Source organism: Semicossyphus pulcher, unplaced genomic scaffold (genome assembly GCF_022749685.1).
Source record: "Semicossyphus pulcher isolate SPU_LCO1_2020_fin unplaced genomic scaffold, fSemPul1.0.p SCAF_13, whole genome shotgun sequence".
In the NCBI taxonomy this organism is placed as follows: domain Eukaryota; kingdom Metazoa; phylum Chordata; class Actinopteri; order Labriformes; family Labridae; genus Semicossyphus; species Semicossyphus pulcher.
In genome coordinates, this window is record NW_027211637.1 from 616,996 (window position 1) to 632,500 (window position 15,505).

At 44.1% G+C, this 15,505-nt stretch overlaps 1 protein-coding gene across 1 annotated transcript; it reads right to left on the bottom strand.

The window, feature by feature from the left end:
- Window positions 1-543: 543 nt before the first annotated feature.
- On the bottom strand, window positions 544-7,098 carry LOC138590016 (protein-L-isoaspartate O-methyltransferase domain-containing protein 2). Its single transcript, XM_069660537.1, has 7 exons — window positions 7,001-7,098; window positions 5,279-5,439; window positions 5,046-5,196; window positions 3,484-3,586; window positions 3,234-3,405; window positions 1,346-1,469; window positions 544-1,253 (listed from the first exon to the last, which is right to left on the bottom strand). The coding sequence occupies exons 2-7, from the start codon at window positions 5,432-5,434 to the stop codon at window positions 700-702; spliced, it is 1,260 nt and encodes a 419-aa protein (XP_069516638.1). The 5' UTR covers window positions 5,435-5,439; window positions 7,001-7,098; the 3' UTR covers window positions 544-699.
- Window positions 7,099-15,505: the final 8,407 nt, after the last annotated feature.

A 15,505-nucleotide genomic window follows, 5' to 3' on the forward strand; every position in this document is an offset into this window, starting at 1 on the left:
TGTACGGGGAGAATCTTTATACAGCTCACCTGTTTACATTAAATTAAGGCTTACAGTGATGCATCATTAGGGGCGTGGCCTCTTTGAGTGACAGCTGGGAGCTGCTAGCTGTCTGCTAGGTGTCCCCTCAGCTAACTCAGTCACTGAACGTAACCTCTGGGCCGTGTTCGTGCTCAGTGTTTCGGAGGAGTAAGAGATTATATAATCGATCGGTGCGTTCACTCGTTGATACGTGCTTTCTGGTATTGGTATCAGAACAACTGTAGTTGGACACTCGGTTGCTGTTAGTACACGGTGTTGATGATGGTTCTCTCTGCAGCATCACTGAACAGGTGGATCACCTGTTAGCTGCTCACAATGTTAGCTCTGTTAGCATGTAGCAGCACAGCAAATCGATAAACTGTGAATGCATTATGATCCAATATCTGTGTCGCTCATGGTGACGGTGGTTGTCTGAAACGGTTTGGATTGTTGTTTTCCAGAGTAGGTTAGTCCCCCCCGCCCCTCCCCCCTCCCCCTCCTGACGCTTTACAGCGTCAGGAGATGAATGTAGTACAGAAAAGATGATGAAGAGGATGACAACACAGAGAAAGAGACTCCTGGTGGAGCTGGGGGGTCAGTCAGGTGGGGGCATGTAGTCCTGGAGGGGTCTGCAGCTCAGACCTGTCTGTGGCTCTGGGGGCAGGGGGGAGGGGGTGTTCACTTCTCTCTGTAGTACAGCAGGTACATCTTCAGCGGCTCGGGCAGCGGCAGGTTCAGGATCCTCTCCCTGAGGAGGTTCACAGCTGGCTGGGGGCGGAGCAGCTCCCCGGTCTCCTTCTCCTCCTCCTCTTCCTCCTGCTCCTCCTCTTCATCCTCCTCCTCCACCGTCTCCTCCTGCTCCACCACCGCTCCTCTGCCCGCCCTCCTGCTCCCTCTCAGCTGCCGCCTTGCCTCCCTCTCCCCCACCTCCTCTTCGTCCTCCGCTCGCCCTCCCTGGTTGTTGTTGCTGTCCAGAGGGGCGGGGCCGATGCCGCTGCTGGCCACCACCTGCCGCGTGGCGAGGACCAGGGCGTTGCAGTGACGCCGGTGGACACGCCGGCGTTTAAAGCGAGGGCCATACTTATGGAGCCCGGCCACCGCCAGGCCCCTCCCCACGCTGAAGGAGGAGCCTCGGCCACGTGATTGGCTGTCTCCTCCGTCTGTGGTCACTCTGAGGGTGTGACGGATGCAGATACGAGACAGCTCCTGTAACGTCCGGACCTCGTACCTGGCTGCAGAACGGAGAATCATGAGTATAGTGAGAAGAAGTACAGGAGAAATAATGTGATGTATTAAAATCCAAACAGGTCAGAATGAGACTCACGCAGAGGGACGGTCTTGGGTTTGCCGTTGGTGCTGTGTTTGGGCAGCACCAGAGGAGCGAAGGACACTGAGATGATCTTTTTGGTCTCCCAGCTGTTCAGTCCTGTTCTGGTGATCTTGGTCAACTGCAGCAAACACAGCAGGATCACATCAAGTCTTTATGTGTCTAATGTGATTATTCAACTCCAACAAGCTGCTTTCTATTTATTAGAAGTGTGTTCGTCAGCTGTTACACATCAACTCATCCCACAAGAGATGCTCCTAAAGAAGAACACGTTACATCAGAGTAAAAAGAGGCTGCACATCATTCAGGTGGAGCTGGGCAGCACTTCACACGCTGCTGTGCATGAAGTATTAAAACACAATGTCATTTCTGTCACGAGGTCTCTCAATCAAACAAGTACTAAAGATTTGATGATGTCAGGATGTAGGCTGGGATCATGGGAGATGTTGTCTCCGTTGTTAAACAACCTCCCCTGCTGCTGAAATCACGCCACGCTCTCCTGACATATTCTTCTTCTTCTTTTGGTCACGTGTCGTTTCTTCCAGTTTGAGTTTAACAAAACAGCTGTTAGCTAATGTTAGCTTATGTTAGCTCATGTTAGCTCATGTTAGCTCATGTTAGCTAATGTTAGCTCATGTTAGCTCATGTTAGCTAATGTTAGCTAAAGTTAGTTTATGTTAGCTCATGTTAGCTCATGTTAGCTCATGTTAGCTTATGTTAGCTTATGTTAGTTTATGTTAGTTTATGTTAGCTTATGTTAGCTCATGTTAGCTTATGTTTGCTTATGTTAGCTCATGTTAGCTCATGTTAGCTTATGTTAGCTAATGTTAGCTAATGTTAGTTTATGTTAGTTTATGTTAGCTCATGTTAGCTTATGTTAGCTCATGTTAGCTCATGTTAGCTCATGTTAGCTAAAGTTAGTTTATGTTAGCTCATGTTTGCTCATGTTTGCTTATGTTAGCTAATGTTAGCTAATGTTAGTTTATGTTAGCTCATGTTAGCTAAAGTTAGTTTATGTTAGCTCATGTTAGCTCATGTTAGCTTATGTTAGCTTATGTTAGTTTATGTTAGTTTATGTTAGCTTATGTTAGCTCATGTTAGCTTATGTTTGCTTATGTTAGCTCATGTTAGCTCATGTTAGCTTATGTTAGCTAATGTTAGCTAATGTTAGTTTATGTTAGCTTATGTTAGCTTATGTTTGCTTATGTTAGCTCATGTTAGCTCATGTTAGCTTATGTTAGCTAATGTTAGCTAATGTTAGTTTATGTTAGTTTATGTTAGCTCATGTTTGCTTATGTTAGCTCATGTTAGCTCATGTTAGCTCATGTTAGCTAAAGTTAGTTTATGTTAGCTCATGTTAGCTTATGTTAGCTCATGTTAGTTTATGTTAGCTCATGTTTGCTCATGTTTGCTTATGTTAGCTAATGTTAGCTAATGTTAGTTTATGTTAGCTCATGTTAGCTAAAGTTAGTTTATGTTAGCTCATGTTAGCTTATGTTAGCTAATGTTAGCTCATGTTAGTTTATGTTAGCTCATGCTAGCTCATGTTAGCTAATGTTAGCTCATGTTAGCTTATGTTAGCTCATGTTAGCTAATGTTAGCTAATGTTAGTTTATGTTAGTTTATGTTAGCTCATGTTAGCTAAAGTTAGCTAAAGTTAGTTTATGTTAGCTCATGTTAGCTTATGTTAGCTAATGTTAGCTCATGTTAGTTTATGTTAGCTCATGTTGGCTCATGTTAGCTTACGTTAGCTAATGTTAGCTAAAGTGTGGTTGAGAGTCTGAGAACAAACACAACATGAACACAGTCGTTTGTAGAGCTTTGAAAGCAAACATGTGACCTATTATTTTAATAACACTAATAAAATACTTTTGAAAGCACGCACCTTTTCCTCCAGAGGCATGACCAGGATGCCCCCCAGCTTCAGCAGGTTCTTCATGTACTCCTCGTGCTCCTTCTGCACCCCCGCCCCGCAGTACACCCGGTCATACTGCCGGCTCTCTGCAGGGATCTCCAGACAGTTCCCCACCACGAAGGACGGCTCGCAGAACTCGAACCTGATCAGACACAGGACAGTTTAAAACAACGTACAGGAGTAAAAGAGTATCGTGTTACTGACATGCGAGGACACGCACTTGTCAAAGCTGTCGCTGGTTTTGATGAAGGAGTCGAGCTTCTGGTAGGCGTACTCGATCACATCTGCATGAAGCTCGATTCCATGATTCACTCCAAAAGGTCCTGGAACAGTGAGCGGACACAGATCACAGATTTAATGGGGCTCACTGAAGTCGGAAAAGCAGCAGGACGACTTTATGCATCATCGTTTTCCCACAGAAGACATATTTCCATCTTTCACATCCAAACTTTAGAAACTTTTAGAACTTTTAGATTTAGAATCGATGCCGATATTAGGGAGTAAAAAAATGTGGCCGATATATTCACATATGTTCAAATTGTCTCTGAAATTAAAATATTAAAATTCCAAATCTGAAAAGTTCTTGTCACATTTCATTGATATAGAAATTAAATTAAAATAGTGTTTCTGCAGCAGCTTAAATAGCACTAAAATAAAACATCAAATTAAACAGACGTGAGTTTAACACACAAACACACAACAGGAGGAACAAAATGATGCTCTTGTTTCTCCCACCTGCACACAGTGCTGCTGAAGATACAAGTCACTAAACACAGACCAGCTCATCTGACAGACTGATGCTGTTAATAATAGTAATAAAAGGCTTCACGATTTTCTATATAAATATTCCCTCTTCATCGACATCATGATCCAGGAGAAGTGTGAGCTGGTGTCTGTATCTGCAGAGGATCTGCCCTCCGTCTGTGTTTCTATTCTTATTATTCTGCTCTGTTTGGGGCATTTGGGACGATCTATGGACTGTCTATCGCGGGGCAGAGGTCTGGAGCTCAGCCAACAGTCCGCAGGTCGGGACTCAATCAACACGTAGCATCACGGTGACGTGGCTGTCTGTCTGCTCTGCTCTCCGTCTGTCTGTAGTGTTTTTAAAATGTCTGTTTACAACATATGTTCTGCATATGTTGGTAATTGTCACTTTTGTGCTGGTTTATAGTTTAACCATGAGTGAGGAGGCTGTTTCATTTCTTGACTTCAGCTGTATTTTGACTAAAAGTAACTGAGAGCTCTCATGGTGTCAAAGTTGATAATGCGCCTTCTGTTTATCAGAGAGTGCAATGGCTCTTTCCCCACAGCACTGCAAAAAATGTAATTAATATATGTGAGAGCATATCGGAGGACTTCTACGCCGATACCGATATATCTGCAAAGTGCGAATATCGGCCGATAAAATCGGTTGAGCGATAAATCGGTCGGGCTCTAATCTGAATGACAGTAAACTTCAGCTTACGTTAGCCGCAGCTCCTCCTGACATCCTGTGGCCACCAGAGAGAGTTTGAACTGGTTTAAATGACCTTTGATTAAAGCAGCAGAGGATCCAGCTCTAAAAGACTTGAACCAATGTTAATAAACTTTCATCCAAAGTTCAACTCATGAAACGTCTGATTTCTTCAGGCTTCTGCCCAGCCTGCAGCTCCGTGTCATTAGAGGGAACCATTGAAAACCTGTTATTGTAAAATGCTACACGCCCACGAGACAAGCAGAGTAAACATGCCTGTTTAACTGAATAAAGGCGCAGCATGCTGACTGCCACAGAGAAGCACATACCCAGTATGAGGCCCACCATGGTGCTGAGGTAGCCGGTCCCACTGCCCAGGTTGAGGAAGGAGAGTCCAGGATGGAGATCCAGAGCCTCCATCACCTCTGAGTAGATACACGGAGCAGACAGGTGGATGTTCCCGTGCCGCCATGCCAGGTCCTATAAAACACAGTAATCGTATATACGCGACAACTTTAAGAAACACAGGAAACATTCTGGCCCTCAGGTGGTGTCAGCTCACCTTGTAGGCGTTGTCTCGGTATTCGTCCAGGTAATAGTCGGCCCGGTCGATGGCTCTGAAAGCGCGCTCCACCAGGTCTGAGCGGATGTAATACGCCTCCTTCAGGTTGTCAATCAGGTCGTCGTTGTCCTCACCAGCACTCACAGCTCCGCCCATGATGACTGCAGAAACAGGAAGTTTACCGACACACAGGACAACGTGAGAACAGACATCATGTGACCAGACAGCAGAGAAGTTTCTTTCATCAGGATCAGCGAGAGGACACCGGACCGATAAATACACCATCATGAAGTTTCCCTCACATGTTTTTGCTCCTGCCGACCGGAGAGAGACTTCAGACTGTAAGTCAAACTCTATAACAGAGTCTTCAAATCAAACTTTGTCGGAATAATTTCAAATGTATTTATTATAAACCAAAACACCTCATTGTCCGAACCAGCCATGAACAGCAAAAATATCTATCCTTAGCATCTGTCCCAAAAACTCCAGGAGAGTGTGAGAGCCAGGCCGAGGGAGAGAAGAGGTCGGGGGGGCAGATTATTTTTCATCTCCTCTGATTGTTTTTCTGAAACCTGGGATTTATAAAAACCTCGACTTCATTCTCGAAATTCAAACAAATAAATATAGAAATTCTCATCTCGCGTCAACATTTCCACACAACTCCTTTAACATCAGACGCCTGAAAGTCTTTGGCTGAAGCACTTTGCAACTTTATTCTGAAAAGTGTTTATATTATTATTAAGTTCGAATGTGCTCAACTTGAATTAACTCAGTCACAACCTGTCAGCACGTTTTAATCCAGCAGCACAAAGCACCCACAGCTGGGCTCTGGATTTTATGCATGGCTTCACCAAGTTTAGAGACCGAACTGAAGCTCATTGCAGCTGCAGGTGTTAAAACCAACAGCAGAGGACAGGAGATCACAGGCGGACAGATGCTGTCTGCAGTCCACGGGCTGTAAAACAAGAACAAAGGAGTGTTTAAATGGAACAGGCCCTGCAGCCTCTGATGAGCCCGTTTCAGGAACAAACTGCTGCAGCTTTTCAAAATAAAACGCGTTTCTTTAGAGCAGAGATCTACGGAAGCCCTCTGGTGACATATGAGAAATTATACTGCGTGACTTAATTTTCCCGTGGTCACGACTTTTCCCCCTCACATGTCACCAGAGGGGCTCCGTAGCGTAGAGATCCCAGAATAAGATGAACATACGACTATCAGTGTTTCTTTGTGATGTTTGCGCCCATGAGCAGAGGGGGGCGCTGTGACCCGCTCTGTGACACACTAAGTGGTTTAGTAGGCCAGTAGGGTACACACTTCCTGCACAGCACAACCTTGTTTCAGCTCTTCTCTCCCCCCGATTATTACGGATCACCTGTCCGGTCTGTTCGCTGCTTCACACCGCAGACACTCACAATCCTTAGCCCGCAAATAACCGCACTAACCGCATGTTTCAGACCCCCGCACACACCACAGCCCGCACGGCTCTGCGGTCAGATTAGCGCCAATCAGCTGATCCAAACACGGACAAACACAAAGTGAATCTGTGTGCGCGGACACACACTGAACACACACAGAGATCACACTGTCACACAGGAACAAGGTCAACACACAGACACACACCCGCAGTCTGCTCCCCGCTGCACGAGGAGAAACATCGAGACAACAGCTGCCTGCCCCCCCACCTGAGCCGCCATGTTGGACCCGCTCGCGCTCGTGTCGTACCTGCAGAAAACGCCGAGAGATGGTCTCTGTCCCGGCGGGGTTCTTCTGCTCAGCCGTTTGTTGTCGGGGGGTCCAGCCAGGAACACACCACTGCTGGATGTAAACATTCAGCCAGCTGACGCTCTGACGTCACCGCGCACTGTACGTAAAGTAACGGTAGAGGAGGATGGCCTACACCCTGCAGGGAGAGCTGTGCAGCTGCAGAGTCCTGGGCCCGTGTTCATGAAGCTTCCTCGTACAAAGAGTTGCTCCTAGTGACGAAATTCAAAGAACATTCTTTGAGTCGTGACGTTTTCTAAGAATGTCCCTTAAAGTTAAGACCAGATCCTGGTTAAGATAAGAGTTACTCAGAAAGCATCTCAGCCCTTAAGAGAGCTGCTGAGGTGAGAAACTGTGAGGAGTAGTGCGGAGGACTTTTAAGAGGCTTAAGAGTTTCCTAAGCAGAGAAGAAAATGGCGGAAAGACAGAGCGATAGGAGAAAAGTTCTCCAAACACTGAATAACAGTCAGCCAATGAAACAACAGCCTACAGAGTGGATCGTGCAGGGATCACGTTTGTGGTAGATCTCATTAGAGATGCGACGCAACAACGCGATATTGCCACAAATAAAAGTGATCACAACATTCAAATATTTGGCAACTGGAAAAATGCAAAGTGCAGCAGTGATGACTTTGGTCTGTCGCAACCGTCAATCAGAGTGATCACAATTAAAGGGAATAGGCATGGGTACAGCGGGTTGGGTATGGGACGCACATCCGTGTTATTGCACGGGCATATTTTAATTCTGCATCTAAGTTAACTTGGACAGCAGTTACAGGTAAGAGGTAAACTATCTCACCTGTGCTTGCAGACTGTTTGGGTGACTTTAACACAGAGCCTACCACTGCTTTCACACTCCTCACTAGTGCGCACAACCAGAGGGAAAGATGCATTTATCTGCTGCGCTACATCTCCCCATGCCTGCCTCTTGGTTTGAGCTGTAAAACTGGGGCTGAATTTATGTCCTCAAATGTTTTTTTATTCATCAAATACTTGAGATAAAAGTAAACACCGTCCCTCCGTCCAGTTGGGTTTCTGCTTCTTCTTCTTGTTAAATGCAGCCAACGCAGCTTCTTATAATCCTTATAGGCTGGCCAGCATTCACACAAACTGAGAAGATGAGCCATTTCCCCTCGTTAAGATCAGTTAGACTAAGTACTAAAATGAGCAGCATGGTAAATAAAAGTGATCAAGTGAATATAACTGCATGTGAACATGAGCCAAGTTAGGATCTCTCTGAGAGTATTGTGAGAATGTTTGTGAATACGGGCCCTGACGTTCAAACCGCCGCAGAGCGCAGCTGTGAAAGAATATGTTAACTCTATGAACGAGTGAATAACAGCATGACCAACAGATCCAGAGCCACACTGACGTATGGAGTTATTTTCAGCCAATCAGGACTGAGACTTTGATCCTTCTAATTGAATAAGCTGCTGGTTACTGTGTTGATCCTCTCTGGGTCAGTAGGTCAGCTTCGACACTCAAAGCTTTTTCACCATGTAACTCCAGGTATATCACAGGTGTGAATAAAGACATGAATAATGGCTGCATTCCATTTGGCTGCTTCAGGTTTGATCACTTCTCATTTCCTGTCACTGCTGTGCTGTCTGAACAACTTTAAGACAGAGTCTGTTTATAGCTTCAAACTGTTTATCTATTAACCAACCCGCCGATGTATTATTGATTGTTTTACTCTGATAAAACCAAACACCTGTGTGTGTGCAGGTTGAACTGATTCAACAGAAACGTGTTACAGTCTCAGTTCACACTGACACCAGCATGTTTCCCTTCATTAAAACAGCCAAAGCCTCGAGGACTGTGAGAAGGCCAATGACTGTCTATAAAGACGGACTACACGTCTCCATCTACTCTCATGTACTTATCTGAAGCCAAAATACCCCCGGGGAGGGCGCTGCCGTCTTGTGCTGGTGATGTTATTTGAAGCCGGAGTCTGTGCAGGAAAGATCGGCTGGTGGAGCCGTGGTAACAATGTCCCGCCCCTCCTCTACCTGACCTGATCTTTTATACACTCTGGGATGAAGACAAGTATAGAATTGTATTTACTCGCAGACGTACCTGCAGTAATACAGTCCAATAATCTCTCCAGCGATGTGGACTCTGTGGATCGTCCTGCTGTGAGCGATGATAACAGAGGAGTTGTTCGGCGTTAAACTTGCTCTTATTCAGAATCGAAGCAGGAAGACATTTAGGATATAAGCATGTGTGTAACATGTAAACTATATATACAGTGTGAGTGTACTACTCTACATATATACATATAAGCAATACAAACAAAGAGTGCTTCCAGTATAAGACATGTTTGTATACATGTCACATACATGAAATACATACAGATGTGTGCATCCACTGTCATAACATCAGAGATAAAGTACTGATCAATAGATCAATGAGTGATTGAAATACAAACACCAGAAGTGTATAAATAAGAGTTCAACGAGAACATGGTTGAAATGTTCTGAGCAACAAAGAACAACAAAGACACACAGGTGGAAACATCAGCCCTGAACCTGCAGGGCGATATTAGCAGTCAGCCTGTTGGTACTACTGCCTCACACACACACACACACACACTCACGCACACACGCACGCACACACGCGCACACACACGCACACACACACACACACACACAGTGTGAAACAGTTCTGACCCTCCCAGCGTTGTTGTTGGTCCTCTCTGTTAGTGAACACGTGTTGATGGTGCTCATGGTCCACCAGATGTCAGTGCTGATCTACATGAGACCTGCATGTGTGTGTGCGCGTTCACAGCACACTGAAGGCCCCCATTTTGTTCACCAGGACCGTGTGATGGGACGATCTGTGCGTGCAGGCTGCGGGTCTCTGGATGCTCTGATGTTTGTCCGCCTGTCACTAACAGGAGGACCCATCATGTCCGCCACTGTGTCTTTACTCTGTGCTCACTGTTTTACAAATGATAAACAAGGTTTAAATCAATGCTATTGATCATGGTGTTTGTTATCATTACATTTAGCCTTTTATACATAAAAGTCCAGTCACTCTCTGTGTGTGTTTGTTTCTGTGTTTGTTTGTTTGTTTGTTTCTGTGTTTGTTTGTTTGTTTGTTTGTTTGTTTGTTTCTGTGTTTGTTTGTTTGTTTGTTTCTGTGTTTGTTTGTTTGTTTGTTTCTGTGTTTGTTTCTGTGTTTGTTTGTTTGTTTGTTTGTTTCTGTGTTTGTTTGTTTGTTTGTTTGTTTCTGTGTTTGTTTCTGTGTTTGTTTGTTTGTTTCTGTGTTTGTTTCTGTGTTTGTTTGTTTGTTTCTGTGTTTGTTTGTTTGTTTGTTTCTGTGTTTGTTTCTGTGTTTGTTTGTTTCTGTGTTTGTTTGTTTGTTTGTTTCTGTGTTTGTTTGTTTGTTTCTGTGTTTGTTTGTTTGTTTGTGTTTGTTTGTTTGTTTCTGTGTTTGTTTGTTTCTGTGTTTGTTTGTGTTTGTTTGTTTGTTTCTGTGTTTGTTTGTTTGTTTGTGTTTGTTTCTGTGTTTGTTTGTTTGTTTGTTTGTTTCTGTGTTTGTTTCTTTGTTTGTGTTTGTTTCTTTGTTTCTGTGTTTGTTTGTGTTTGTTTGTTTGTTTGTGTGTTTGTTTGTTTGTTTGTTTGTGTGTTTGTTTGTTTCTGTGTTAGTACATTGACAGTAATTAAATCAAAGTACCAACAGACATCTGAGAACTGGTGGTGCCTACAGACGAGCACATGTACCTAACAAAGAAAATATATCATATATACATTTATGTATTATAAATATATGTTCCAAGCATGTCGGTCAACAGCTCACATGTAGCATCCAGTGTTACACTGCAGCTAAGAACACGTTCCATTAATTATTTTAATGAGACTTCGTTTTGAAATCGGAATGATCAGAATTATTTGTTAATTAATTGACGAGAACGAACCAGAATTGATTTGATCATCTTGTGCTTTCAGCTTTTAGTCCCACTACATTCAATCTTTGGACTCTGAGAACATTTTTACTTCTTTTAAAAAATCAAAGTGAAATGTTCTTCTTCTGTTTGCAGATGATGTTGATCATTTCATGAAATGTATATTTGACCTGTTGTATTACTTTGGTTTCTGAGAGCGGCCTTCTTCCTGTGTGCATGTGTCGACTGAAGCGTTTGCTCTCTAATCTTTGGACCCTTTACTGACTGTTGCTTTCCCCTAATACACTCTAAACATGCAACTTTATTTAACGTCACAACATTGAGTCACTTGTTTCTTCATGTTGAGTTCATAAATCTTTTCTTGTATCACAAAGCAGCGCTTGTTTTTAGTCGAGCTGCCTCGGTGTGAAACGTCTGCTTCACATTTTTACCTCCTTAGAAAAATAATTTCTGCAGGCAGATCATTTTCTTATTAATCGTAACACTTCCCCAATTTTATTTTAGAGAGCTGAAATCCACACACACACACACACACACACACACACACACACACAGATTGGACAGAGGCATTCTTGTCTATGATTCTTTATTTGTGTGTTTCATAGAGAACATTTAAAATGGTTCATACCCCCACAATAACTGACATCACTTCTCTGGTTTATAACACTGACACAGGAACAGGGGAACATGTACACAAGTACACAAACACACAGTCACGGCCCATCTACAGTGTTTTACTTCCCAAAAACCATAAATAAAAAAACAAGAGAAACATGAGACCCCGAGGACACACAGCCAAGGCCTGTCCCACTTTACAAAACGGTGCAGTAGCAAAGGAATGACCACGTCTACAAAAGTAACAAAAATGACCTTACAATCTATCGTTGTGGAAGAAGTGCTTGTTATATTGGAAGTTTTTTAAAAGGATATCAATATCAATGCCTAGAAAATCAGCAGTAAAAATAGCTCATCTCTGTAAAAATGTGCTAGCAGGACAACCCTTGGCTGTGGAGTTTTTTTATTTGTCACAAACTTTTTTCTTTTTTTTTTTTTACATTTTCAACTTCAATACAACAACAATAACACTGTTTCTTCTGAATACAAATATGTACAGAGACTTCCACTGGTTTCAAAATAATGCCCTGCACACTGATGCATTATCTATGATGAGATGATGAAGCTCTTCAGATCCTTCACAGAAACTGTCCGTGCAGTTTGGTACCTGAATGAGATCACAGTTTCTTTGTTTTGTATCTCAGTCACAAAGTGGCCTCTTTATATCTGCATGTAAAACATTTATGTCATTTCCCTACACATAATACCCCCCCCCCATATACCCCCCCACAACCCCCCTCCAAGAAAGTATTGGTGAACAGATCCAGACCCAATGTTGAAGCAGGTTTGCAGACTGTAAACATCCTGTATTGTGAAATGCGTGGAGTGAGAAAGGCACACATGATAAGACCACACAGCTTTAACTACAGCAGGGAGGGGGGGGCGAGGGGGCGAGGGGGGGGGGGGGGGGGCTTTTGGTTTTGCTCAGCTTGATGAAAAGTGCCACTCAACTGGACATGTCACCTCAGCTTCTCAGACTGGATATAAAAAGTGGACACGGCCTCTTTGTGTTAAACAGTGTCTCAGCCCTGCAGTCTCTCTAATGCCCAGCAGGGGGCGACTGCTACAAAAACAATCTGATTCTATAGAAGTCGATGAGAAAAGGAATTTCCACATGATTTGTTCCCTCAGTAAACGAATGAGTGTCTGGTCCGTAGTTTGCGTCTCAGCAGGAAGTTCGTTTAAGGTCGTATTCAGTAAAAAGCCAACAGAGGAGGATTCAGGGGGCGGCGGCCTGTGACGGGCGAGGCACGACCTGAGCCATCTCAGAAACATCTTGTTCAGTGTCACTGCGAGACACAGAGGTCAGCAGGTCAGATTTTAAGTATGTCTGTTTAATGCTAGCCAAAGATAGCATCCCAGCTAATATCACAGTTTCTGTAACTTACAGTCTCCGCTCGTTAAACAAAGTCAGCAAATGTTAGCTGACAACTTTGTGTTAGCTAGCCTCGAGCCTGTCTCCTGCTCCTGCTGCACGTCGGACTCCAAAAACACGAGACTGAGACAAAGAGCCAAACGCGAGGCCTTAAAGAGTACGACGGTGACATCACGGTGGCTACATCCACTTGTTATATACAGTCTCTGGTCTGTGTCGAAGTAGGAACCCGGATGTAGAGGTGTGCCCCCCTCCCTCTTTAAAAAGAGCAGGGTTTTGGTCTGGGCTGGTTTCCCTGAAAGAGTTAAATATATGTTAATCCCGGTGCTTTAGGGAAACTGGGCCCTGACCAGTTTGTTTGCTTATTGAGAAGAATAAACCTCCATCACTCAGGACTTTATGGAAATCAGAACACAGAGAGAGCGTGGGCGAACACACAACCGAAGGCTGCTGTTGCTCTCTCAGCTGACATTTCGTGAAAACACTCTGCTTTCATGGCCTCACTGTTATTCATTTACATACCTCAGTAGACAATTTCATCAAGCAGTTTAAAAGGGGTCATGCCATATCAAATAAGTTAGGAGAATATTCACAGTCTTGACACTCTCGGGTTGAATTCTCGTGCATTTCAACAGATGAGGAAAATGCTACTTTGTTAACCAAATGCATCAAAACTGTCTTTCCTGAGGAAAGGTTACACAACACATGAAGGGGGGGGGCTAAAGTCATAAAAGCTTTGACATTCTTTGAATGACGGACACATATTTATGCAACAAACGCCTCCTCCTGAAACAAGGGGGAGATTGTGTATCCCGGCAAATCAATTTCCGCCCTCCCACACACTCATCTCTTTTCACATGAGGCCTTGATCCAGCCGCTGCCAGCGCCTCCAGCCTCAACTGACCCCCCCCACCCCCACCCGGGTCACCTGAGAACCAAACTCTGCTTCCTGTCAATCTCTTTTGGTTTTTGTTTGGAAAAGAAACTTTTTAAACCCCCTGAATCAAAGAGACGTCTCTATCCAACGTGTTTTCTACGTGAAACAGGTGAGACGACGCCCCCCTCCCCCTCCCTCCCTCCAGCGGGGGGTGAATTCTTGCTATTGCTCGTGATCTATTGGGGTTGTTACAAGTCGAGACTCGAATGCTGGCATTTTCAACGGTTCTTCAGAAAGTGCACAAAGGAGTTTCATTCTACGCTAAAAGCACATGAACAACATGCCTTTGACATCAGAGTTACACACAGTTCATACTGTACATCACAGCAGCTGCAACAGAGCAGAGGCGGGTTACACTAGCGCCTCCTACTGGATGGTTTGAACATCACAGAGCGAGCAGGCCTCACCAGCAACAACACAATAACTGCACACAGACTACAGCCGCGTTTCCACCAGCAGTACCTGGAGCCACTGTTCAAGGACTGAAAGGTTCCATCAGGTCTTTATGGTCTACATTTACACTGAGGTCTAAAGATGCTGGAAAATGAAGCAAATGAGTCTGCTGACGTGTGAACGCGACCTCTGAAAGCTGCAAGTACTCGATCAATCAGAACCGAGTACCGAGCTGCAGGTCCCTTCAGAAAGTGCTTCCACCCAGCAGGGACCTTCTGGGGACACAAGTCCCTGGAACTTTACTCAGACCCAGGTCCCTGCAGGTGAAAGAACCTCCTGAAGTCCCCGGTCCGTGGAGAAAGTTCCTGCTGTGGAAACGCAGCTTGTGTGCAGAACATTATTCAGAGGCATCATCTTTTTTTTTACTGTACATGAACTCACATGACAACCAGCTAGTTTCAGATTCAGTAGAACAACAAACAGCAGATGTTTCTGACATTTCTGCATCAAGGACAGACAAAGAAAGGAACGAGGAAAGGAAAGGAAACCTATAAAACACGCGTACTGTTTCATCAACGCCTACTTTGCTTCAGCTTGACTGAATGGTGTGTTTAAAGCCACAGTTCAGCAGGTCTTTGTGATATTAAATAAGGTGTAACTGCCTCCTTTTGATAATGACTCACATCTCTTCTACACAGCCAGCAACGCTCTGATCAGGTAATACAAGAGAAGAAGAGCAAGTCAACAATTACACTGGAAAAATATATGTATGTTTATATTCTTATATATAGCATCTTTAAAATCTATTTATACAGAATGTATATATCGTGTACTAATGGCCATCTTGGCAGAGAAATAAAGGCATCTGAAACGATCAGCACTCTGACGTCGTGGTCGCTCCGGGACCAGACATTGGTACATTGCAGAAATGCGAAGAAGAATCAGGAAAGAAAGTGAGCTCTCTTTTTTCTCTTTTTCTTTTTTAGTGGCACTTTGTGCATCAAAAAATTAAAATCTAGAGTAAGGCTACAAGGGTGTGTGTGTTTATCTGATAGAAGTTAGTCAAAGGAGGCTTTCCTACAGTATCCTGGAGGGTCAGATATGTCGCTGTGTGTTGTACGTCCAGCCTGAGCCTCTGCTGGAACACAGCCAAAGTAACAGAATAAACTCAGCCTATGGTACATCACAGAGTTTGTGGGTGAGCCAGAGCTGGCCGCTACAAAGCGCTCGGTAGAGGTA